At 40.6% G+C, this 26375-nt stretch overlaps 1 protein-coding gene across 1 annotated transcript in view; it reads right to left on the minus strand.

The window, feature by feature from the left end:
• Positions 1–24710: 24710 nt before the first annotated feature.
• The window catches only part of trrap (transformation/transcription domain-associated protein), a 74697-nt gene continuing 73032 nt past the window's right edge, over positions 24711–26375 (minus strand). Inside the window, exon 72 of the mRNA XM_088439362.1 lies at positions 24711–25421. Within this exon, the coding sequence (XP_088295488.1) occupies positions 25137–25421 (285 nt within the window). The 3' untranslated portion in view covers positions 24711–25136. The remainder of the gene's footprint in view (positions 25422–26375) is intronic.

The following is a 26375-nucleotide window of genomic DNA, read 5'->3' on the forward strand; positions in this document are numbered from 1 at the left end:
TCAAAATGATGGAACGACAAGGCCTGCGGTAACTATATATTTTTTTACAATTACATTTATTTTATAATATATATTGATTATATTAATTTATTGTGTAACGTTAGGTTGTTGAGTATTGCTAAATTCAGTCAAACACAGGTAACAATTACTCAGGGGAAAACTGAAAACTATTAAATTCCGATATTAATTATTGCCTTTTGTAATCAATACTGGAGAATTTCAAATGTTCCCGTCAAGTTGAGGGATGGTAGGAGAGGGTGCGGTTCAAAATTGCAAGGAAAGATCGAGGCGGGATGTGCTCCCAATTCTAATTTAATCAGGCCATTTGTGTCAAGCTCCGGTCCTCGAGGGACGGAGTCCTTCGTGTTTTCCAGGTTTCTCTCGCTACCCAGAACACCAGATACAAATGATTAGTTGAGGATACCGGCCCTCGAGGACAGAGCTTTGACATGTATGAATTAGGGCGATGTGATGAAATGAAACAGGATGAAAAAAATTATCTTTAACGGAAGAACCAAATTCCCCCAAAATTCTGAGAAAACATGGATGAAAACCTACAGAGAATCTGGTGACAGCAACGACAGCTGGACACAACAACGCCCCGACCAGAACTCAACGGAAACAGGAAACTAAACACACAGCGGTCAGATGAGATAACGATGAACACCTGGACAAGAAACAATTGGAGCAGGGAACAGTTTGACATGGCGAACACAATCAAACTAACAAGACCGGATGCAAAAAGGCAAATGAAAAACCAAGAAAAGCCCAGAACATGAAGAGAAACAAAAACCCCGATCCCAACCCAAAACCCAACTAGAACAAAACATTTCCTAGCCATGAAAACGCCATTTCAACCCGGTTGAGCTTATTCTAATTCATTCGTTTCGTCACTCGTTCCATTACGGCACATTCAGTCGGCGCCGTCGTAGATTTTCGAGTACGGCCGTGCGCGCGGACCGTACATTTGTATGACGCACAAAAGCCGACATGGATATAGAGCTCCAACATAGGATCTGATTAGTGCCTTCAAATGAGTTTCTGTGAGGCCAAGGCTCTTCTTTCTTATCCTCCGGCTGGCTTGAACTCATTTAGAGCTTTTAGGCCCTCCGCGCTTTCAAAATGTACGAAGTATAATCAATACGGCGTGCAGCTACTACATGACGAATGGCTTCGGCGTTGGGAGAGAAACCACGGAGGAACGCTCTTCATCTTTCTTGCCATGGATACCCCTCCGTAAATGATTATAACCTAATTCGGAGCAGGACACGTGAAACCCCCGTGGTAAGGGGCCGGGGGCCCCGGAGGCCATCGGTCAGTCAAGGCGTTTTATTTTACGCTTCCTCGTCCGGGCCGTCATCGACGCCGCCATCGGGAAGATTTATCAAAAGCTAATTAAGCTCAAAACAACAAAATAAGTCATGTCGTCTCGTTGCGTGCGCCTCTTGGGGAGACCGTCCCAACCCCCCAACCTCCAAAATAAATAATAATCTTATCTGTCACTTTCCCGTTAATGAAAACAAGTTTGCAGGCGCATTTAGGTCCAATTTAATTTGTATTAATTCTCTGTCAGCCCTTGTTACCACCATTATTAACCATGAGAAGCTAAGTAAGACTTTGCTGTAAGCTGTAAGCACTTTTACAAACATGTCGCAATAAATTATGTATGTATAGATATATATATATATATATATATATATATATATATATATATATATATATATGTATATACTGTATATATATATATTTATATAGAGATATATAGAATAAAATATATATAGATACATATATATACTTTTTATATGTCTACAAAAATGTCGTAATAAATTATATATATATATATATTATAGATATATATTATATATATATAATTTTTATATATATAATTTATATATATATATATATATATATATATATATATATATATATATATATATAGGTATATACTGCATATATATTTATATAGAGATGCATAGAAATATATAGAATAAAATATATAGAGATACATATATATATATATATATATATATATATATATATATATATATATATATATATACTGTTTATATGTCTACAAAAATGTTGTAATAAATTATTATATATATATTATATATATTACACAAAAATGTCACAATAAATTCTATATACATATATACACACACACACATATATACACACACACATATATATATTCATGGTGGTAAGTTACTACCTGTTCAATAATGAAAATTGGGTGGTAAGATTTACGAAAATTACTGGTTCATACAAAAATCAACAGGATAAACACTGACACTAATGGTGACATCTATGTCTTTGCTGTTTTTTTTTTTTGGGGGGGGACAGGATATGTCTCGTATACTTTCATAACCCTGCAATTGAACAGGTTTCTAACAGTCTCAGGCTCAGTCAGTTTATGAGGTATGTTTTCATAAGGCGGCTATTTTTCTCCCACGACAGGGAAAAAAAAAAAAATCACAGATGACATCAAAGGTGTGAATAATTAAGTTTGACTACTGCATAAATTTACACATTTCACTTAATATCATCATGTTGCCCAAAGTGTTTAACAAGATCACACATTTTCTGGTCCTGGCAAAGTGTCCTAGTTAACCATGACAGTATGGTGGCACACATCAACGCAGCCGGCCTGATAAATGCAATTCCTTAATGATTCCTTCTTATCGCCGTGTTTTGCCATTGTCACCTGTCAGAATGCCTTCTAAAAAAAAATTAAATTATCATGCCAGTTCTGTATGATAATAAAGCAATAGATCATGTTGTCTTCACCAATTTGTCTTCGCTATGTTGGGCTTCGAGTCTGCACAGTTGGCAGGAAGATTTGCAAACATATTAGAGATTTGGTTCCGATTGTTCCGTCTTCAATAAAACACGTTAGACTTTGAAATGTACCTAAACGAACTTTGGCGCAGTGGTATTGAGTGCAATTCTCAATTCCACGCTTCAAAAGAGACAACGTGCAAATGGGTTTGGGCTTTTGTCAATTTGTTTTTTGAAATGTCAACTTCAAAGTGTTTGACAGTTTTTTTCATTTGTTTTGGACTTCTCGTCCGCCATGGAAGACAGAAGATGACACCATTAAATATTGACTTTGAGTTTGAACTGCTTTTTCACTTGTCACCTGGAGGCATTATACTGGTAAAGCGCCATTGCGCACGTTACTGTTGTGTTGGTGCAGTATTCAAACAATCCCATTTGCAAATCGGAAAATATGTTGTTGCTGCTCTTTTTGGTAAAAATGCAGACATGTTCAGTCTGTGTTGAAGGCATAATTTTATTGTAACCAGTCGCTTTGGTGGGAAAAAGTGAACAAAAATTGAAAAAATATTTGGGTGGACCAAAAAGTGATGAACCAACCTCCAGTTTGACACCTTTAAAGATTATTTACAATATCTATATCCAGTTATATGTCACATCCGAGCCGATATTGTGGAAAAGCCCATCGGACTTGCTTGATTGATCAATTGAGAGAATTCCCACCCCAAAAGGTCAACCGTAAACGAGTAGCTGAATGTACACTTCGGCGGCGTTTTATCAATAGCGGCTCAGATCCATCACGAGTCACGTAAAGCGTCGCCGAGGACATCTAATGTGCCGTGACATCCCAACTTAAAGTCCCGTACCTTCCCATAAGTCATGTCAAATATTCAAGGTGAGAAGCCGCGATAATCGGAGCGAGGGAAGCGGCGGAGAGTGGATTTTATACTTTGGGGTGGGGGGAATGCATGCGTGGCATTTTTTGGGGGGGTGGGATGGAAAACGCTTTGTAAAACATTGGTTGCGCTGGGAGGGACTGACGAGCGGACGGGATCATGTTGGGCAAAGCATCTTCCCCTCCGCGCTGTCGCTATAAATATTCACACCCGCAGCCCGTGGGTCATGTTGGGGTGGCGGTGAGGCAGCGCTTATTCAAACAGTGTTTTGGAAAAGGTTGATGCAGGTCATGTTGACGGAATCACCTCAATGCTTTTCTCATTTTTCCTCTGCATAAGGTTTTAAATGCCCCCCCCAAATTCTCCCTTCACCCCTTGTTGCATCTTCCCTGCCCTGAACCTTCTTAAGCACGCTGCTTAGAGGATGAAATGAAGGCTTACAAAATAAAAGTTTTCAACGTTATATTTTTTACCGACTTTGCAACGAGACTTAGATGAAGCAATGACTTGCATGCAATGCAAATACGGCCCAACCGAACATGGAATGTTGTTAAAAATGAGCTCAACTTTAAGGGATACAGTAGATGTGTTTTTTGGGGGTTTATTTTTTTTTTGCTCATTGGAAAAAAAGTTCAAAGCCGCAAGCTACTGTAGGGCCGCACAATTTATGGAATTCTAATCGCGATCACGATATTGGCTGCCACGAATAATTAAGATGATCCTCAGCGATATTAACATTTAAGACGGCTACTGTATGTTTGTCTCATCCAGCCACCGGGGGGCAATGTTTCGCACATGTTTGCATGACAAAATCTTCTACTTTTCTCAATCTAATATATTCTTTACCAGTGTGAAATGGCGTTTAGTTTCTCACCTGATTCTCAACTGGACTATAAGCCGCAGGTCACGGCATCAGATATTATTGACACAGAAATATGGTATGAGTAATTTTTTTTTAATTGCCTGCTTAGAGCAACATCCTATCTTCAGGTATAGCACCAACATATTTACAGAAAATGGATAGAGGGATGCATATTTTCAACATAATAGCAAAAGAATACTGAAGGCTTAAATAGCAGTTCAAAATAGAAATCAATTCATACAATATCCAAAACTTTTGATATCACCTGTATTTTGGGAGGGTCCTTTCCCCTTTCTGTCATTGCAAGGATGTAAACGACTGCAAGAAAGCTCTCAGTCACAGTGGTACAAGTCAAACTGCTTTTAAAGTCGACCACCCAACTTGGTCGACTTTTTCCCCTTTAAGCCTTGCTGTGTTATTTAGATAACAGAGCAAATTTACACTACTGTGCTGTTTTAAATTGTATCAAACGTGTCCATTTGTTGCGAGTTGTCCTGCAAAAAGATCTCAAATAAAACAGCTTTTTTTTCTGCAGCATGCAAAAAAAAACCCCTATGAATATTAATTTAGTCCGCCTGTTACACATGTGTATGCTCCACATTAGATCTATCGACACGCTTCATTAACTTTCCTTATTCTCCTCCCAGCATGCTAATGGCGCATATCGTGCATGGTCAATAGCAATATTTACACATAATTTCAGTGTACATACACAATGACCATTTTTTAACATGGAGACCCGCCCCCCCCCGCAGCCGACCTCATTAGCCAACTGTGGCGTGCTTTGATGGTGAGAGCCCGCGGGTCAGAACAGGTGAACGGACAGCAATCGGCCATTTTGATGACTCCCTAAACCACTACACGGCACCCAATTCAGCACGGGGGTTAGCGGAGAATGTATTAACCCTGTCGTCTCAACGGGAATTGGATACGTGACGAAGGATGTAATGCGGGGTTTTCGAGCAGAAGTCATGTGACGGGCACGAGTACAAAAAGACAATGTCTACGCGCTCCTGTTGGAATTTGTAATCAGGAGTCTTGGATTATCTTTCGCAATTTAAATTAATATATTAATGTATTAACTCTAAATACCTGAATATGAATACGGTTGATATTGCGTCCCGGTGGATAGTATCATATTTTCTGGACTATAAGCAACCGCTTTTTTCTCATGATTTGAACCCTGTGGCTTACGGTCCAGTGCGACTGTTATGTTTATTTTTTTGTTTTGTTTGTTTTTTTTAAATTTGCTAGTCCAATCCACCAATATAGCAAAAGTGTAATCAAGCACAAAAATAATCGAGTAATTTATTACCCAAAGTAAGCAAGTACTTTAGCATTTTAGTACTCAAAAATGACCAAAAGAGTGTATACTTTAGTAGCTGGTGTAAATTATTATTTTAGAACTTAATTAATTAAGTAACAGCCATTTTAGATCTTTTTAGCTAAACACTTGAAAATGGTGGAAAAAAATCAGTCTAAAATATTAAGTTTTTTAAATGCTAAAAATATGCGTTTGGGGTTGAATTTGTTGCTTTTAATACCCGCATAATTTAAACAGAAAAACATAAGAAACCCCTGCAAATATCAAGCAACCTGAGCAGCCATTTTAAACGAAAACCCGCTCATGGACAGTACGACTCCGTTCCGGCGGGAGTCTGGAGAATCTTGGCCAGTGGCAGCGATTCCTAGCGCTCCACTTGTTATATTGGCCCGTAATACGAAGCGACTGTACGCATGTTATGAATCCATAAGCGTTCCTGCTTTGGCGGAACAAGGTGACCCCGCCTGTGTTCTTAATCATCAAGCGGCGTGGATGAGGTTAAGACTGGAAATTGCTTGGACTGTGAAGCGAATGCGCGATGGAGTCCCCCCCCCCCCCTCCCCTCGACCCCCCTTTGTTTCCCTTTGACGCAATTTTCGCCGTCCTCGCCTACCTTTGTCCTCTTTGTCATTCACTCGCTCTCCTGACGCCGGCTTTTGCCGCACATCTGTCATGTAACAGCTACCTCAGCATGTTGATAATAGGATTCATTTAAATAGGGACCTCTTTATATAGAGGGGTGACATCACTTATTTTACGACGGCGTTATTCCTCTTTGTCCCTGCTCTAGTTTTCTGAATGGCCCTGGAGTCGTTCCTGCGTTTTATTTGTCACGAACGCTTCGCAAATGATAGGAGTTTGAAAATATCAAATGGGAGAGGGCAAACTATGGACAGATGGGGCGAGTCATTCTAGATTGCTAGATTTCGAGTCATTGTTGGGGAAATTACACATTTAATGGCCTTGTTTTTGTAGTTCATGCAAAATATGCAATGCAAAAGTTCATGAAGCATTTTTCATGTGCCAATGAATGTCAAAAGTGGGGGGCGTGTCCATTCTCATAAAATATGCTTAAAAAGCAGCAAAAATTGACTCCCAATACTGAAAAATAGACTCGGGGGAAAAAAACCAACACTGCCTTCCAATACAAACAGATGCGAGATGAAAGAGCCCTCGCGAGTTTGACACAATTGACTTGATTCCAAATATTTCCGCCACTGAGTGTGTTTGCGAGAAAACGAGCCAGTGAGATGATATCGAAAGAAGGGGGGGGGGGGGGGGGGGGGGGGGGGGATAACACGATTGGCTGCACAGTAATTAGAGATGGTGCGAGATGAAAAGCGAGGATTTGCTCTTTGACACGGTTCAGCCACAGAGAGACACAAATGCGATCTAAATGTCATCCGGCCCTTTCACATGTCGGAACGTGTGCTGGGAATTCATTATTTGCAAGCGTTTACATCCTGGTTCCGACCGCGCGGGAGAATTTTAGAGCTTGAATTATTTTCCGTGTTCAAACAGCGTCCGGCGTTGATGATTCTGATCCGACGTGTGAGGGAACGCTCATTATTATATATGACAAAGTGTTGGATTGAAAACTATCGGCTTTATCTCCTTATCCTCCTTGGACTTGGAGGCTATCACAGCGCACATCAGTAATTACCGCAGGTTGTCAACAATTTATAACCGAAGTCTGGCGGACGCACAAAATAAAGGTTGCGCCGAGCCCCCACCCCACCCAAAAAAAAGTGTCAAGAAGATCAGCGCGCATTAGCTTCTCCGTCCTTGGTGATAAGAGCAAGACAAGGAAAGAAACATTGGGGCCGTACTCATTCGGTGAGCCAGCAGATACGATTTTGTTTTTCGATTACGAGCCGCATTTCATTGCAAAATGAAGCGGCCGTGCGTCGGTGTCGATTGAGGACTACAAAGTGGTACCTACCGGATGCGCTTTAAGATTTTTTATTGGAAAATGCGAAGGCCAATATGTCGGGGAAAGCTTACTAGAACAGCTAAACTCGGGCACTTCGAAGTTGACTTGCATTTAACACAATTTCAAACGAACCTAATAATCGAGGGAAAAAAATTAATTGGGCCAATTTTATAGTCTTTACATTGTGTTTTTTCTTTTTTTAGTGCAAAAAAAAACAAGTTTTTGTCGGGTTCGAACATTTAATGAACACTACACAACGAGGGAAGACAAGAGCATTTCGATTATTTTTGCTCGCAAGGAGAACGTACAGTGTTACAGACTTTCTATCGCCCTGGAACACATTCCATCAAGTTCTTTTTTTATTAATTTATGTAGCCCTCAATCACAAATGTTGCCAGGCTAAAAGTTTAGGAGAGTGCAGAGCAGCAACCTGACAACCATCAAACAAGAGTGCTATGTGTATGTTATCAAAAGTAATGCTTTCATCTTTTTCAAGAATTTAACAACCAAGCACAGACCATCCTGGCCTGTAGTTAGGTCACGGTGCCCCCTTTCTTCTTAAAGTTGCATGTGCCGGCATGTGCTTTCTTCTTTCACAGACAGGTCATCTTTTTCATGAATTTAATGACCAAGCACAGACCATCCTGGCCTGTAGTTAGGTCACGGTGCCTCCTTTCATCCTAAAGTTGCATGTGCCTGCCTGTGCTTTCCTCACAGTTTTCTCTTTTATGATTCAAATACGTTTATACTGCTGAATAAATACACAGGCAGATGATATTTTTACAAAAATTTGAAAGCTCCAGTGCTGAAAATGATCGTATTTGTTTTACGACGCGATGCTAACAGTCGAACAAACTTGCCATTTTTGTGGTCTACTGAAAAATGAGTAATAAAAATACATGACAATTCAGTTGGTAAACGGTGGTCAGTGCGGCTGATAGCGTATTCCCGAGACGGGAACGTCTTGCTGGCCCCGACGGCCCACCGACGACGCCGGCTTTATTTATTTAGCGCTCACTAAAGCAGAGCGCGAGGCAAACAACTGTCAGCCGCTCATCAAAATACCTGCGCAAACACGGCAATCCATCATGGAACTGTGGAGGTCACCTCGTACGTCACCTCCCCGCAGTTTTACGCCTCCCGCGGCGCGTGCCGCGGCGCCACACTGTTAAAATGTGATTTATGGAAAGTGACAAGAGCATCAGTGTTTTTTAATTATTAACCAGGGAGGAGTGGACGGGAGTCATCTCTCAATCCTCCCACAAAATGTAATGAGGTTATTTGTTGCCGCAAAAAGCCCTTAAAGTTTGATTCATTTGACAGGCGGTCCTTTACGTCGGGAGCCGAAAGGCGGCGGCAGATAAAAAGTAGATAAGAAGGCCGTTTGCGCTGATCCTTTGACATTGACCTGCTTCATGGGAACACGCGCGGCACCCATTTAATCCTGCGGCCGACCTTACAGGTCCTTCTGGTAAGATACTGTCACCGAAGCCGTCATCCGGTGAGCGCTCTTTGGCTCCCCTCCAGGATTCTTTTAAGGTCACCGGAGGTCACCAAAACGTGACCAGGCGTTATCTTCTGGAGACCTTGAAGGAACTCTGGAGGTGATGCCGCTACCTTCCTGGACACTCGCCAGCTTTCGCAGCTCAGTGGGATGCGGGCTTGTGGGCAGAGGTCACCGCAAGGTCCCCAGAGGTCGCCGGACGTTGTTGTCACAGGGAAATTTTGAACACGTTTGAACTTTCACCAAAAGGTCGCCAGAGGTCACCGCAAGTATAAGGCGCAGTCAGCCTTTGGGAAAATATACTTTTTTAGGGAGGAAGCCACATTACCTGGAGAAAACTCAAATTAGCATATAAATATGCAAATTCCATATAGCACAGCAATAGTTTCAAACCCAGAATTTCATAAATGTGATAAATTCCTTTTAAATTAACACAATTGTCTGACAAAATGATTTTTTTTTTTATTTTACTCAATGCATGCCTTTCAAGCTGAGGAAAATAATATGGCAAATGCTCCACTCCTATTAGCGAAGCGGCGCAAATGCAAAGAGCCCTTTAAGCAGGGTCAAAAGGTCGAAAAGCTTGAGATGGCAAAAAAAAGGTTGAGTGAAGCTCGAAAGAGCAAAACGACGGCCTTTCTCCTGTCGAAAAGGGCGATCCGGGTATTGTCACCGTGACAACTCAATTTGTGGGCCGCGTTAATGAATTGAATTGCTTGATGAGTTTACATTGTTGCCACAAAGCAAAACAAGGCAGAATGCGCCGCGTTTTCTATGAGCAAATTGGATTTGGATTAGCTTCGACTTTGTCGGTTTCCTCCACCGGGGTTCTGCTCTGAACTGTACAGTATTGTTCAAAAGTTTGGAAACACCCAGTAATTCTGCGCTTTTTCATGTTTTCATTATTAGTAGATTGTGTAAAATGATTAATGAAGTTTTTATATTTTACATTCTTCAGAAGTAGGCAGCTTGGTGATGCGGATGATGTTTTGTGACCTGGAATGACATTATATTGTCATTATATTGTCGTTATATTTCAATTAGGAATCTTTGACACTACTTTCGCACGATTCCGTTTAATTCTGATCGAGTTTGTGATTTGATTCAGAATCAGTTTTTGATTCGAAACGATTTACGATTCAAAATTGGATTGTCAATTCCAATCTGCTGTACAAGTCAATGACCAATGGAGACTTTTTTTTTTAACATTTATTAAGTTTTGATGATTTGAAAAAAACGTGGACCAAATCTAGACCTTGTAACGTGTATTTTAAACATAATCAGTTTGATGGAGCATTTATTTTAATTCAGTAAAATATAATTAATTTCACCCTCATTATTCACATCATTTTTATAGATTAAAAAACAAGGCACCTACATTGTTTAGATATTTGCAGTTCAATGCATGGATGAACTTTTTTTTTGTGGATTTGAAATGTCCAACTGCATTTGAATGCATGACATAGTTAGCGGCTAGTGCTAACATTCCTAAATTCATGACCTATGTATTATTTGCATATTTATACAAATAGTTATTGATTTTATGACATTTTACCTCAATTCTGAATGTGATACTTGAGTTATGTGATTTTTTTTTTTTTTCAAGAACACTTCCTATGACTTCCTATGTTCGTAGCATGACCATGCAAAGTGGTTAGCACATCTGCCACGCAGTTGTGATGATTTGGGTTCGATTCCCGGCTTGGTACGAATTTGCAGTTTTTCATCAATGTTTCATGATCCTTCACGGGCAAAATCTCATATTTGTGACGAGGATGCGTGTTTTTACATCTAATGCGGAGTGATCTTAGTTTTCCTTGGTGGAGGTAAGTCAACACTTTTCTCCATTTCCCGGGTGTAAAAACAAAATCTCCTGCGGTTCATCTCTAAAACATCATTAGCTTTCCCAAGCAGCACCATCTCATATACATTTCAAATTTAATTCCCGCTGAAGAATCTCATTACCTGCATGTTAGAAGGCACCACGCCCACAAAGTCTACCATGGAAAAAAAAAAAAACAGGCAGGAAATTCATCTCTACCCGTCTAAGATCGCGGCGCCATCTTACTTGTTTATAGCGGCGAATGCATCGCCAAACCAAATTAAAAGTCATATCTACGTGCTCCAGGCTCCCCGGTATTACTTTTCCAATCAGGAGGAGAATAACTTAGCATAAACAGTGGGGTTGCATTACCATCACAGGAGGCTGCAGCAAGGACAAGAACAAATATTGCATATTCATAATCTGCTTTGCCCAAAAATCATGTGGGCCGTGCTGAGGCTTCGGTTTCCGCTCTGCCGGCCCGATAACGCTCTTAAAAAGAACTTTTCCTTCCTCTTTTTTAAGCTACTGCCATTCCGTACTGTCCGGCAGATTTAACTCTTCAAACAATGCGCCATTGTCGTGTGAATGCCCGGAATTTTCCCACAATGAGGCCGCATAATGGCGCCGCAATTTGCTTTCGGACTGTCAAAAAAAAATTAAAGTGTAGCCCATTCAGAAAAGGTGAGATATTATCTACGCTCTGTCCGGAACAATATGATTTGCTGATACATTAACTAGCATTATACACCTCTATTTTTTTTTCCCCCACCTATGGCATTTTCCCTCGCAAAGAAATCACTCCTACGTAAATGCTAACGATGCTACTGAAGTTTAGAAAATAACAATTCGCAAATCGCACGCCTCTTTATATCAAAACTTGTCCAATTATTCGGGTAAAGGGACAGTGTGTAAAATTTAGACCGTTTTTCATTAAAAAGGGACAAATTAAATGATTGTAAATTTCAAAAACTTGCAAATGAATGTATTGTTCATGACCAACAGTGTGTTTTAAATATAATCGTAGGTCTCGTAATCGTCAAATGATATTACATGGGGGGTGGCACTTCTCCGGAGGCGGCCATGTTTGTTATAACTACGGATAATGGTAAATGCAGCACCCCCTGCTGGCCGTAATGAAAAACGGTCTATATCTTACCATCCTTTTAAAAGAGCATTATAAAATAAAATGCTGCTTTAGCTTTAGCTAGCAAGCAAACTGTAGATACAAAACGCATTTTAACAAATTTCAAAATTATTACATTTGAAACACATTCCGGACAATCGATATTTAGTTACATTTTGAACAAATTTGGATAATTTTCGACCCGAACCTTTTAAAAAGGTGGAATCCTGCAACCAAAAGTGTTTGCGATCCACAATTTTATTCAATCAAAGTGTATTTTACAAACCGTCTGTTTATAAAGCATCGCAGCCATTTATTAATAAGTGATGAAAGTTTTTGATTTTAGTTTATCGAAGCTTCCCCCCTAGCCGCGCTTTGGGAGGTGGAAATTTGCCACATCAACCACTCAGACGTTACATTAAAACAAATTCTTCATTTCCCGTGTCAATTAAGCAGCACGCCCACGTTCGCAATTGCCGCACAGCTGCAAAAAAAAAAAAAAAAAAGCAATTGACCCTCAGGCAACTTCAACAAAAACAAGAATCTATTTTGAGTTGTATTTGTTTCATGCGGAGCGGCGGCGTATCGCAAAACAATATTTGCGTTCATTAGTTTATTAACATGGGCGACGGAGTCTAATGGCGTGCGCGTGAAGGGCCGCGAACGGAGGCGTGGATGATTTACGATGAAGTCGTTCCAAACGGATGCGAGGAAGAGAAGCAGGCGATGGTCTGCTTTCGAGAGCGTTTCGTGATCCTTCATCCTCCTTTCCTTGTTGCCGTCAGGACGCATTAGGGCGTTGTTAACAAGCGACTTAAACGAGGATCCCCGCCGTCCCATCCAGGTGCGGCTAATGAGGTGAGAAGACGCAAAATCGGGGCCCTCCGACTGGCGGGGAAAAGCGACGCGTGGCATTTTCCTCCAATTTGTCCACTTTACGCCGCGAGCTCTGATGCGCGCCGTCGCAAAAAAGAAAAAAGAAAAAACATTGCGGGGCAAGCTCGGATGAGCACTTCCGCGACAACTGCTTTTCTGCATGCGACGGCGTGGATTAATGGAGAGCGGCGAGGAGATTCGCAGACAAGCCTAATGATATGGAAATTGAAGCTGTAAGCTGGCGAGATGCAGCCTCTCAAAGGCATCAGTTAGATGGCGAGCCCTCCCCGCGGCTGATGGGGTGTGATCCGCTATCATCCCAGTGGCCTCGCCACTAAATAGGTGGTCTCCCTCCACTGGAGGTGGAAATGAAGCCCGCCTCACATCTAGTCTCCTTTCTAAGGCGCCATCCCGGCCCGCCGATCTGGGCCTCGTCGCGGAAAATACACAATTTTGCTGACTGAAAGCCGCGCCGGGAAATAAGCCACGGCGGCAAAAACTGAAGCGAGAAAAACTGCACCGGAGCATCAGATATTTACACGTGAAAGTACATTTCGCAAACATGTAAACACATTGCATATAATTAATATCATTGTATATATTAGAGGGAGAGAGAGAAACTGCAGATAAGCTGCACTGTTCTGCGGGGGCTCAAATCATGAGAAAAAAGTAGTTGTAGCTTATAACCCAAAAAAATACCGTAACTATTCAACATAACACTTTGTTGTTTAGTGACCACCTGTTTCTTAATATAATACATGAGAACTCTTTGTGTATCTAGAATAAAATGACTTTTGACAAATAAGTGAGTTCAACACATACATCACGTCTATACATATATATATATATATATATATATATATATATATATATATATATATATATATGAGAGAGAGAGAGGGAAATTGCAGATGAGCTGCACTGTTCTCTAAGGGCTCAAATCATGAGAAAAAAGTAGTTGTAGCTTATAATCCAAAAAAATACAGTAAGTATTCAGCATAACACTTTGTTGTTTAGTGACCACCAGTTTCTTAATATAATACACTTGAGAATTCTTTGTGCATCTAGAATAAGATGACTTTTGACAGATATATATATCACGTTTATACGTATATGTATGTATATGTGGTCTGTTTGTTTTTTAGTAACATTCCAATTATTGTAATCCAAGCCAAATGTAAGGAAGTCAGTGAATCCTTCAAAATAAACCGCACTTATGGTACACGTAACATTTGACACATCCGGCTTTTATTTTGAAGTTCTTCCGGGAAGCATAGTCGCGACAACGCTCTTGATCAACTCGATCATCTTTGTTTCGTTATTTTTCAGCGCATCTTATTTTGAAGCGTCGGCTCTTTGTGTCTTCTAGAATAAGACGACTTTTGATAGATAAATGAGTTCAACGCGTATATATCATATATATAGGTATATATGAGCCATTCTTTGGGACTTGCAGACCACCAGACTACTCCGTTACGAATTGCATCTTCGAAGCTTCAAATATAAAGAAACCCCCCAAAACAATTTATTTTACTGATCCCGCCCAGATCCTAAAAAAAGCCCGGATCCAGGAACGGGGCTCAAAGCTTTCTGATGATCGATTGAAGTGTGATTTTATGGAATCCAATTACCTGTGATACTTTCTCAGGGCTGATCAGAGACGGCGAGGAACCGAGTCAGCATAACAGTGGAGGCCTGGCGGTTTTCCTGGCGCTTCATCTCCGTCCATCAAGACGGCGGGAGATATCGGGAACAAGAAGAGCCTTGGCAGAGCGGCACCATCGCGATTGATGGCCACCTGGCTACAATCAAGTTCTGGAAAGAATACGACCCAAAAAAAAAATGTGATTAACATCTCGCCTCGCTTCCTCAGCATGTTTACACGTATTGGTTTTCTTTTTTCGCTCTTGAAGCTCAGAAAAAATTGGACTTTCTAAGCACTTGTCTTTTGTCTTCATGGGTTACGCGCGCTCAGCTAATGAGGCCCCGTGAAAAAAAACGCTTGACTTTTGTGACGGTTGGCGACAGGGTGAGACAGGACAAGTCGTAAAAATGAGAATTTGGCAAAATTAGACATACTAAATTGTGCTGAGGTGTGATTGGGTGCGTGAATGGTTGTTCGTCACTGTGTGCCCTGCTATTGGCTGGCAACCAGTTCAAGGTGTCCTCCACCTTTTGTCCAAAGTCTGCTGGGATAGGCACCAGCAAGCCTCCGACCTTTGTGGCGATAAGCAGCTCTAGATAATCTATGGTCGGATGGATTTTGATTTTCAACTGCTATTTCACTCACTACCAGACGTCACTCTTCACTAGTAAACACAATAGGGCATGTCACTGTTGTGTTGGTGCATAATTCTAAGATCCGGAGTGTGTCTGTGTTATGTTGTGCTTCTCTTATTTCTAAATATGTAGGCGTGCTAAATCTGTTTTGAAGGTCTTGGTGCTGCTCGTATTTCTAAACATGCACTCATGTTAATTGTGTGTTGAAGCCATGATTTTGCTTAGCAGCAAAGATCCATTTTTATTGGGCGGGCAGTGAATTAGTTGATGTTTTTTGCTATTATTATTCCTCTTTTTTTTCATCTGGATGATTCGTGGGCGGCCGGCCGGCCGGCTTTGAACAATGTCGCGAAGGCAGAGGCACGGCTTCAGTAAACAAGACGTTTCACTTCCTGGTTGGATATATTAGTACCATAAAACTCATAGTTGATAAGAAATGAAATGTCCGATGTGACAAATGTAATTTAAATGCATATATTTGACTGGAAAATAGAGAAAAAAACATACCATGATCTAGGGTCCTTTAAAAGCAAGTCTCTTTTTATACGAGCAAACAAAAGAGGAAATTGCACATGAAAATACAAATCTCCCGCGTACAATTCCATTCCTTGTGAGGACGCGCTCTTGTCAGAAACGTAATTACAGTAAGATCAATACCTGGACGAGTTTGAGGTGTCGAAAAAGTCTCCTTGGAAACTAATTGGACATACTGGACAAGTTCCAGCATGTTGTTGAGGAGCAGATGGGCCCCTTAGTTGCACCTGGTGCTTTGTCTGCACTGCGAAATGAGCTTGGGCCTTCAAAGCCGCGTGGCTCCCCGGCTGTCTTGCACTCAACTCCCAAGCGAGGACCGTGCGAAGAGGAGAGTGTCGGCGTCTGACTGCCCCCCCCCCCAGCTACATCCTTCATTCTCTCCGCAATCCGCTCCCCCGCTCAAGCAGCTGTCAAGGTGAGGCACTTTTACACAGCGAGGCTCCAATGCCCTTGTCCAATTTCACTTTGGAGTGAAGCTGGGCCGAACGTGCCAATCCTGATATTACCAAACAAATTAAATCACGTTCTCGGGGGTGGGGGGGTGGGGGGTGCCAACGGAGGCCGCGGGCGCCGGGTTATTGTTGTCGAGCGGCCTCCGCGAGCGCCGTCCGATCGGGGCGGAAGCAGCGGGGAGGCATTAAGATCGCTCCGCTGGTGATAAGAAATGAAGTCCGCGCAAGTGCGGCGCACGCAGAAAGCAAGGAAGTCATCCGAAAAACAAATCGGACTTAACTGATATGCACGTCAGCGTTTTGGGGCCACGGTGCTGGATTCATATTAATATATCTTACTTGGCTGAAAAGTGCAAACAGCCACTGTCACTATTGTCGCTATTTATAGAAATAAAATGCAACTTCAAATTTATATTTTACATACTAAAATGTCATTTGTAAACACCTTCAAATACACTGTCTACACTGTCTAAATCCAAAGCGAAACCTCAGTGTTGCATTACCCTCAATGCATTTTATTAAGTTATTGTATCTTCTGCACGATAAGGCGCACTTAAAAGCCTTCAAATTTCAAAAAAATATTTGCAAAATTTTCACAAACGCTGAAAGTGTGCCTTGTAATCCGGTACGCCTCACACGGTGCAACGGCGAGTTTTCCTTTATAGGGGACGACAAAAATAAAAACTTAATCGCCATGTAAATTCTTCAATTTTTACCAATGCATTTTAGTTATAAATGTATTTTTCACAATTAAATTTTTAAAACACCCTATTTGTTATGCTGTATATGCTCCAATATTAAAGCAATTTATATAGGGACAATGCATTAAAAAAAATATATATATATATATATAATTTTTAAATCAACCAAACCAATATGAGGTTTTAGGATGTAATTTGATCAAAAACAAGGTTAATATTGAATTGAACCAAAATTATGGTCTTTGAAACTCTTGACTGGTCTTGCCACTACTGTAGCTTCTATTCTATGGCCCTTATAATCCGCCCTATAAAGTATATCAAAACACTTTTAAAATAGGCCATTCATTGAAGGTGCGCCTTATAATTCGGCGCGCCTTATAGTGCGGGAAATACGGTCGTTTTTTTCTGGTTGGAAAAAGACGTTCATGCCGAACGCGTTGTTTCATTTACCCTTGCGCTCTAAGGAAAAATGCAAAATACAGCAACCCGCGAGAAGTATGAAATAGCAATATGAGCCAAATCTGTGCACAGTTGAATTATACAACCGAAAATAATCCTCTATTCATTAAAACTCCACGGATGAACAGATGGCAGCTTCCCATCCACACCACACCGATCGGTGATTGTCGACTGCCTGAATGTGATTTGGACATCTGGAATCATGTGAACACAATAATGTGCGCATGTCATTTGTGAAGCTTTTCACTGGAGAAGGAATAATAAGTCGCTCGACATGGAAAGCAAAGGCGCAAAAGCAACATGGGAGGAGCGGTCGCGCAATTATAGTAATTGGAAGCAAAACAAAACAAGGTGGTCCCAACTTCACCGTCTTGCTATTTTTAAGACTTCATCAGCGATCGCGGTATTGAAATTTAACGAGCGCCCGCGCCAGGCATATGCCTCCTTTCCAAACAAAATGAAATACACGTGACAGTTTACGCGCGCGTACTTTCGCGTCGTGTCAGCTCAGCATTCAGCACAAAGTGCCCTCCATAATTAATCCAGCCGTTGGCCGCCGTATTTTCGCGCGGCTGACGCTGCCAACTGGCAGCAGTCGAGAGAACTTCATGCAACCGTGGGAAATGCGAGGAACTTAACTAATTACTTTAACATACTTCAATAATTAGAAAATAAGACACGTAGGGATGGGGAATGATTGCGCCGGTCCGATTCAATCATTGATAACATTACCGCTAACGATTCATTGGGTGAGGGGCGGACACGCAAATACATACCGTCAATTTTGGAATATAAGCCCCGACTTATTATTCAAGCCCTGTGACTTATAGTCCGGTGTGACTTATCTAAAAATATATATATATATATATATATATATATATATATATATATATATATATATATATATATATATATAGAGGTACAGATATGGGGCTGCAGGGCTCAAATATTGAGAAAAAAGCCGTGCAAAATGTATGGAGCGTGGAAGGTGTTTCCAAACTTTCGACTGGAAACTCCTTCTTTTGTTTGCAGAAAGAGCTCAGAAAAAGCACAAGCAGAGAAAAAAAAAGTGTCTTTCTAATTGGAAAGGGAGTTCTGTTTGATTAATTTAAGCGAAGATAATTTGGAAATAATTACTCCGTCTCTTCTAAGTAGCTAGTTTATTCCATTTAAAACGGGCATCGAATGTTCCGCCGCTACGTTAATAAAAATTTCTCAAACTTTCCTCTCTCCAATTTCAAAAGCCCGGAGAACAAGTCGTACTTCTTTCCAGCGAGGCGCCGATGCGCCGCTGCGTCACTGTCACCGAGACATAAAGCGACTTTGATTGCCGCATCCCACTTGGGCAATTAAAATTTGGAGGAGCAGATTTGAGACACAAAGCCAATGAGCTGCGCTGGCTCCAAGTGAAAATGTCATTAGAAATCCTAATGGGACTCCATTGGGCGAGCAACAAAACAAATCTTCCGCCGTTAGATATGAGATGAGCCTCTTCCTAGAATGGAGATAAACACATCGTTGTCATTTGATTAATACTGTTTGTTTACACGAGGACACCGGAAAAGAATGGTGCACGCCCCCCCGTCGCGCAACAAGCCCTGAAACAATGAGATAATAAAGAGGCGGATGCCGGCTGTGACGACTGAAGAGGAATCGGATGATGGAATTGGAGAAAAGGGGGATTAGCTAGTTGCTCCGGCTCTCTTCGCTTCTCAGTGTGTCTTCGTGAAAGTGTGGGCTACAAATTTCACAAACTTCTCTCCTGTGTGCTATATATATCCAATGATGAATGATTCTTGTTTTTTTATGCATTTTTTTTTTCAGAATTCTTGTGTTTTTTTTTTTTTTAATCTGAACTAATGATAAATAATTACTTAACTAAACTAGTCCTTCTCAAATTGTGGGCAGGGTTTTTGGTCATTTTTAGACTCACCCGTATTGTGTAACCCCAGGGTTACAGCATTCCTAGCTTACGTTTTATTCGCGTTACGAAGTGGAATACTATGTTTTCTCGTCCCCTCTTCATGGCATTTTTCCCACGTTACAGCATCAACAAACTGTTATGACTTGTTGGGATGGCTGTGTTTGTGTTGTTTTGCCTCCCTCTTCAGGCGTTTTTAGGTAACTGCTCTTATTTTCTGTGTGCGTGAAACTGCCTGCGCTGCAAAGCGTCACTAAGATTCTGGTCTGCTATTGGTCAGTGTAACCATGTCACAAAGATGCCGACATGCTAAAGACTTGATCTATTATTTATTGTGCATTTTAGTGCTTAATTCCAACTTTAAATGGTTAGCCATGGATCCCAAGATTGCTAGCGATGTGAAAGGGAGAAGTAAGAAAATGATTAGTATGTAAACAAAGCTGGAGATAATCAAGAAATACCAAGAGAGCAAGGCTAGGCTAGGCTAGGCTAGGCTAGGCTACCCTCGCAAGGGAATATGGCCGGAACCAGCTCAAGTCACATCACTCCAAAGGTAAATAAAATGTCATTTTTCCTTTATATATTTTTTATTTATGATATTTAATTGTATACATGTATATTATATACAAGTAGCAGTTACTGGACTATTTTGTTACCAATTTTTCATATGTACTGCATATACAATTTTGATGGTTTTACATGTTAGATAATTAGCATTGGTTTCTACGATTTCGCCTTAGGATCCCGACCGCGGAATGGATTAATTTCGTATGGCGGGAGTTTACTGTACTTATATACTTTTTATGCATACTAATCTAATTTTGAGTCGGTGCGGTGAGCGGGAAAGGTTTTTTGCTATCCTGAAGCAACAAGGGTTCAAAGCATGAGAAAAAAGTAGAAACTTTGAGTCGGAAATATACAGTATGTAATTTGAAATATGACCGTGTAAAATAAGACCGATTTATATCTCAAATCTCTGCAAGTCAAAGAAAAAAAATACAGAACCGTGGATCATAAAAAACTTTGTTCCAGATATTTGGGTGAAAATAAAATGACAAAGACGCCAAGTATAATAAAGAAGTATTTTACCTTTGCCATGTTTTTGCCACACTTTGACTGAAGTAACACAACAACAAAAATCCTGCATTATGCATATCATCCAAATTGATACTATAACGTTTGACTCTAAAAGCAGCGAGCGGGTCTCCCCCCACATCCATTTAGCCATCATCCTCAGGGATAGCGATCACTGGAGGGGGAAGATGGCTATTTGCCATCTATTTGTGTTTGTCCTCTGAGGTATTGGCTTGGCGCTGATCCGCCGCCTATTCCTCCACTCCCGCTGGAGCGCATCAATCAACCACGAGCCGTTTCCTCACTATGAAGAGGAGAGGACGGCGAGATGTTGACGTTGGAAGCTTCTTTTCACTTACGCCGAACGCTCGTCCTGTTTACTAGGAGCTATTTTTGCCCGTTCTCGTAAGGTGGCTAAACTATCACGCTTCTCTCAATATTGCCATCAAAATGCTCTCATAGATTGTGTTCGGATTTGCCCTCGATTGAAAGAAGAAGGGAATGTGTAAAACTCACTGCAGGGCCGGCAGTTTGGCGGAACTGAGTTCCCACGGACCGCCGACGGACGAAAACGTTTTGAAAACGACGGAAGAGTCGATTTACTCCATTTTGATTTGTCATATTACCTAGTTAAATCTTGAAAATTTATGTGGAATGTTTGTAGCATCATGTTACAAATGATGGAAATTCCTCTCGAAAAATGTGATAAAATAATCAATGGGGGAAAGAACATAAGGGAGCTGAAATTTTCCAGCAGATGATTCAAACATGTAATGATTCTGACATTTCTATGTGATTGGACATGTGAGATTTTGTTTACAAATATATAACTTTTATTTTTCATGTTTGCATCTTTTCTTTATTTTCTTTGCAGCGTTTTGCTGGTTGCTGCGTGTTTGTATTGCAGCATTTATGTTTTGCCGTTATTTTGTTTTTTTTTCTACTTTGTTTTAGTTTGCAGTCATTTGTTCTCTTTTCTTATTTGCATGATTCCCCTTTGTTTTTATTTTCATAATTCCCGTTTTCGCTGCATTGTATCGGTTGCGAGGTGTTTCCCTGTCGGCCACCGTAGGTCTGAATTAAAAGCAACAAAAATTGTAAGAAAAATGGAGACGTTAACCTGCTGTAGGAAAAAGAAACTGTCAATACTTCGAAACCACTATCTAGATGTACCGGAAGTCGTTATTTTGACGGCTTGTGGATTAATTAAAATAGGTCGTTGTTCGTAATTTGACTGTTTCATAATGATATTTTGCCCTTTTCCCTGCGGGTAAACCATATCCATCAGTTAAATTACACAAGTTATAGTTTCTCGCAAATCAACGCTGCTCATAAAATTACAACAGCATAGTACTTACATTGCCGCCTAGTGGTGGTAGCATTCACGCTTTGTTTCCTCCATCCGGAGCTGACGAACTGAAGGAAATTTATGCAAATATTGAAATAATAACGATAATATAAAATAAAAACGCGAGGTTTATGCTCTTCGTCACAATTGTACCTCGTTAGGCATTGAGCTCACCTGGGCGCACAGGTGCCTTGCAATCAAAATCTCCGGAAGTTCACTCACTTCTTACTTTCCTGCACTCAACTTTTTGTTAGTTTTAAACCCTTAATTTAATATTGTGCGAATTAATTTAATTTTGGGCAAATTTATTATGCACAGTATTAATTTTGCACATTGTGATTCTACTTAAAGGCGGTAAGTGAGAGTTGTATCGCGTTGTAGTTAAATGAAAATGTTTGTTGACGTCAGAAAGTAAACACCGGAAATTACGTGGTCACGCCATAACATCCGGAATTTGGGATTTCGTCGCGATGGATTTTGAAACGTGAAAAAATACCAAATCAATCGATTGTTTACAAATTTTATACACAATAAGTCAATTTATGCTGATTGACCTTGACTGGATTGTTTTTTCATATTAATTCTGTTTCTTGTTGATATTCATTCGTTTTGCTATAAAATAATTAACCCGATTGTTATACTGCCCCCTAGTGCCTCGGTCACTATTGTTGTCTTTACCTACCACATTTTTGAGCCCTTAATACGTCTCCAATTTTTCATGTTCCTTTTTCCAGATGTTGTTGTCACTCAGGACAGCTACATCTATCACAGCTGCTGTCTTCTGATGTTTATCCGCCACTCACGCTGGTTGGCTTTCACCGATTTGTCAATCTGGATCTGGAAGTGCCACTGGATCTTGGCCTGGTTGTTCTCCATCACGTTTGAAGGTGTCTGCCTTTTTGATTCCAGGGACGGCGAAAGCATGCATAAAAGAAACAATGGGAAAAAGCCCCAGGGAGCTGAACTTTCGGGGTGGATGGTTAAAACATGTAAAATTTCAAAATGCAACAATTCTGGCATTTCTTTTTGATTGCAGCTGGACATGTGCGATTTTGTGTACAAAATTAACCATCATCCAGATGTTGGACCATTGAAAACTATTATAATCACAATTTTTGAGATGTATTTTAGGAAAGTTTATTACACTGATTTTCCTGAGATTTTTGCAACATTCTAGAGCCATGGCCAAACTATGTCAGCAAACAGAAAATTCTTTGTTGACTTGTGTTTCACCCCAAGACAGTAGGTGGCAGTAGAGCCCAGTTAATGGCTATGTCTTAAGTGCCATCGTCACTTCACAGAGAGACCATACCATTTTTTCTATTTTTTTATGGGTGTTAATAAAATTAACCTAGATATGTATGGATAGAACTGATGCCACAGAACAATTTGAGTGGTTGAAGGAAAAATACATACATGAATAACTTAATTATTCAACCTTTAAAAGCATTTACAAAACTAGGGGAAAAAATGCAATGTGTGTAGTTTGCGAAGTATGTGCACGAGCCAGAATCGTCTCGCAGGCTGTACATTTGACACACCTGCACTAGTGTGTTTTTTCAATGCCAGCCACTCCTTCAATTTGACGGTGGTGCATGCTATGCAGGGTCTCGTCTTTCCATGAGAGTCCATCTGGCTCCTTCTCAATGCGTTTCTGTTCTCTTTTTCTAGTAAACGGCAAAAAAATAAGACATCTATAGCATGTAAACAGAGAAGTGATGCTAGCTGGTGTAAATATGTTGAAGCAAAAGGATGCGTGTGTTGTGTTGGAGATCTAAGTTGTGTTTATGGGCACTGGCAGGCCGTCTGACAATGCGTGTAAGTCAAGTGAGGGCGGCCTGCTGAGAGATCTAAAGGCAAGCATTCATCAAGCAGCGGGGAAGGAGGGAAAACGCCTCCACGCACTTCTACAGGCTTTTTTGAACAGGGGGAGGGCGTGACCCCCAAGGTTATTGTAGAGCAACACCGCCGCTCCGTTAACAGTCGACGGCAATCAACTTCTTAAATGTTGGGGGCCGGTTTGCGTGCAGTCATTTCACAGTGTGAGTTATGATCACAATAACATCCAGGAGTGTGTCCTTCAGGGCCATTACGACGGCGACGGAGTGATGCGGGAGATTGAGGCACAGATGGCGATTATTGCTGCTTATTGCGCTTTTAAAAGCAACTTCAAAAAACTAAGGAGAGAACCAATTGTACGTTTTTTTTTTTTTATGATTATGACGGGCACAGTTGAAGCTCCCAAAGAAATAGGGCTGCACCGTTATGTCCAAAATAATAATCATGATTATTTCAGTCAATTTTGAAATCGCGATTATTAATCACGATTAATCATCATGTTTGGGCCGACATTTTTAAACGAGAAGTATAAAAACAAGGCTTAAAAGCTTGATACTTTCAAATAATGATAATAAACTAAAAACAAATAAATAATGAACTTACTTGCTGAGTACAAACCAATGAAAAAATGAAGCCTTAGAACCAAACACATTTACTTTTAAGCAAACTTGAATAAATTAGCAGTCAAAATGGCATTTCAAATCGAATTTATTCCATTTGCCAATTTTTCTAAATGCGTCTCAATTGGTGAGAAACTCAGCGCCATTTCTCACTGGTAATTAATATTTGGGTGTCATGCAAAAATGAGGGAAACATTGCCCCCTGGTGATAGGATGACAAAGTGCTTGATTTGACATGTAAATAGTCGGTTTTTTAAATGCTAATATGGCCGAGAATCAGCTTAATTGATCGTGGCAGCCAATATCGTGATCGCGATTAAAATTCGATTATTTTTGCAGCCCTAGAAAGAAACGGAGATAAGCGTTGCATCAAAAACAGCGATTTATTCGTACAAAATGTGCCGGCAGATGGAATTCTGTTTTAAAAAAAAAATACAAATAATAAGAGCTCTAATGAATTAACTTTTTTTTTTTAAACCATTTTCACTTCAAAATTTGTAACAAACATTCAGGTACAAAAATAAATACAAGTTGAATGATTATTTTTACAAAGTGTAACTAACCATCTAAGCTCAAAATAACAATGGAAAACCATTTTTTTTTTTTTTTTTTTTTAAGCTTTTGTTAAATTTCCTTGATCACCCACGTCATTTTCTTCAGTATACACAAACTGAATATACATTTATTTATGAACAATTTGAAGTCAGGGGAAAAAATGAAACCCTGTTTAAAAACGGACAAGATGGTGAGATGGAAATGTCATAACGGCAACGGTAAAACGAATGGACCTTTAGAGCCAAGGATGCCACGCCGGGTCCATGCGGCACAAATTGTCCAAGCTGTTGGCGGCGGCGACTAAAGTGTTGACTTTACTCTCGCCTCCCTCGAACTGAGCCAGGTTGTGCAGGCGGGTCATGATGGCAGTGACGGCCTTCTGGACCAGCGAGACCAGCTGCTGGGAGTCCATGTTTTCCGGCTGGCCGGCCGGGGACAGGGGCATGGACGTGTCCTCCTGGGTCTTTTTGTGCCAGGCGATGATTTCGTCGCGCAGGACGGCCTTCAGGATGCCGTCCACCTGCCGCAGAGGAAGGACAAAACGGAATGCCGTTCATCCGGTCCAGACTCCCAAAAAAAAACAACGGCGTCCCGTAGGAGGCCTCGGAAGAATTCGGCGGTTTGCTCTGAAGCATTCTTTAGTGGTGTGAGATGTTTGCTTTGGATCTTGATTTGCACAACCCATGACCTTGGGCTGAGTATGCTTTCCGACACTGAGTGGCATATTTTTCAGAGTGCCTTGAGAATTTTAAAGTCGTCCTGTGCTGGATGTTAGCACAACAGGTCTGTGAAAAGGGCGGAAGGGTGCGCAGTGAGATCCCGCAAAAAGTTTTTCGTAACTAGGAGCCACGATAATGAAATCAAAGAGGACTCGACAGAGGTGTTTTCAAAATGGTAGCGCACATCTCTGTCCGTTCTCCTCACGAGTAAAAAGTCTATTGTCTTCCTTCCTTGTGTGTTGTTTATTAAATGTTCTAGGATGACTGAAGCTGTCATGAATACTATAAATCAAGACAACTGTCAATGGTGCAATTTTATTCACCATATAATGGCAAAAAGTAAAGTTTTCTATTCTTGAGTTAAGGCTCAAAATAATTAAGTGACTTTACTATGGACAAAATACCGTATTTACTGTGCTATAAGGCGCACCGATTTTCTCATAAACTGAGAGTACGCCTTATAATCTGGTGTGCTGTATACAGCGCATAAACGGTGAATTTTTATTTTTTTTTTAATCGCCATCTGATGTTACAACCTGCGGCTTATAGTCCAGTGACAAAAACACATGACAAAAATAAAGTTTTGTTTACATTTTTGTCGAATATTCGAAACCTACATAACAATTGCGATTTTTTAAAATATCCTCGACTCATATTTGCATTAGACAAAAGAAATGAATAAATGAATTTACAAATTCAAACTCGGGTATGAAAGACTTACGCATACAGTAAGTGCGGCTGGCAGCTGCCACATC

This window comes from Hippichthys cyanospilos, chromosome 17, assembly GCF_059441005.1.
Source record: "Hippichthys cyanospilos isolate Australia breed blue-spotted pipefish chromosome 17, RoL_Hcya_1.0, whole genome shotgun sequence".
NCBI lineage: Eukaryota > Metazoa > Chordata > Actinopteri > Syngnathiformes > Syngnathidae > Hippichthys > Hippichthys cyanospilos.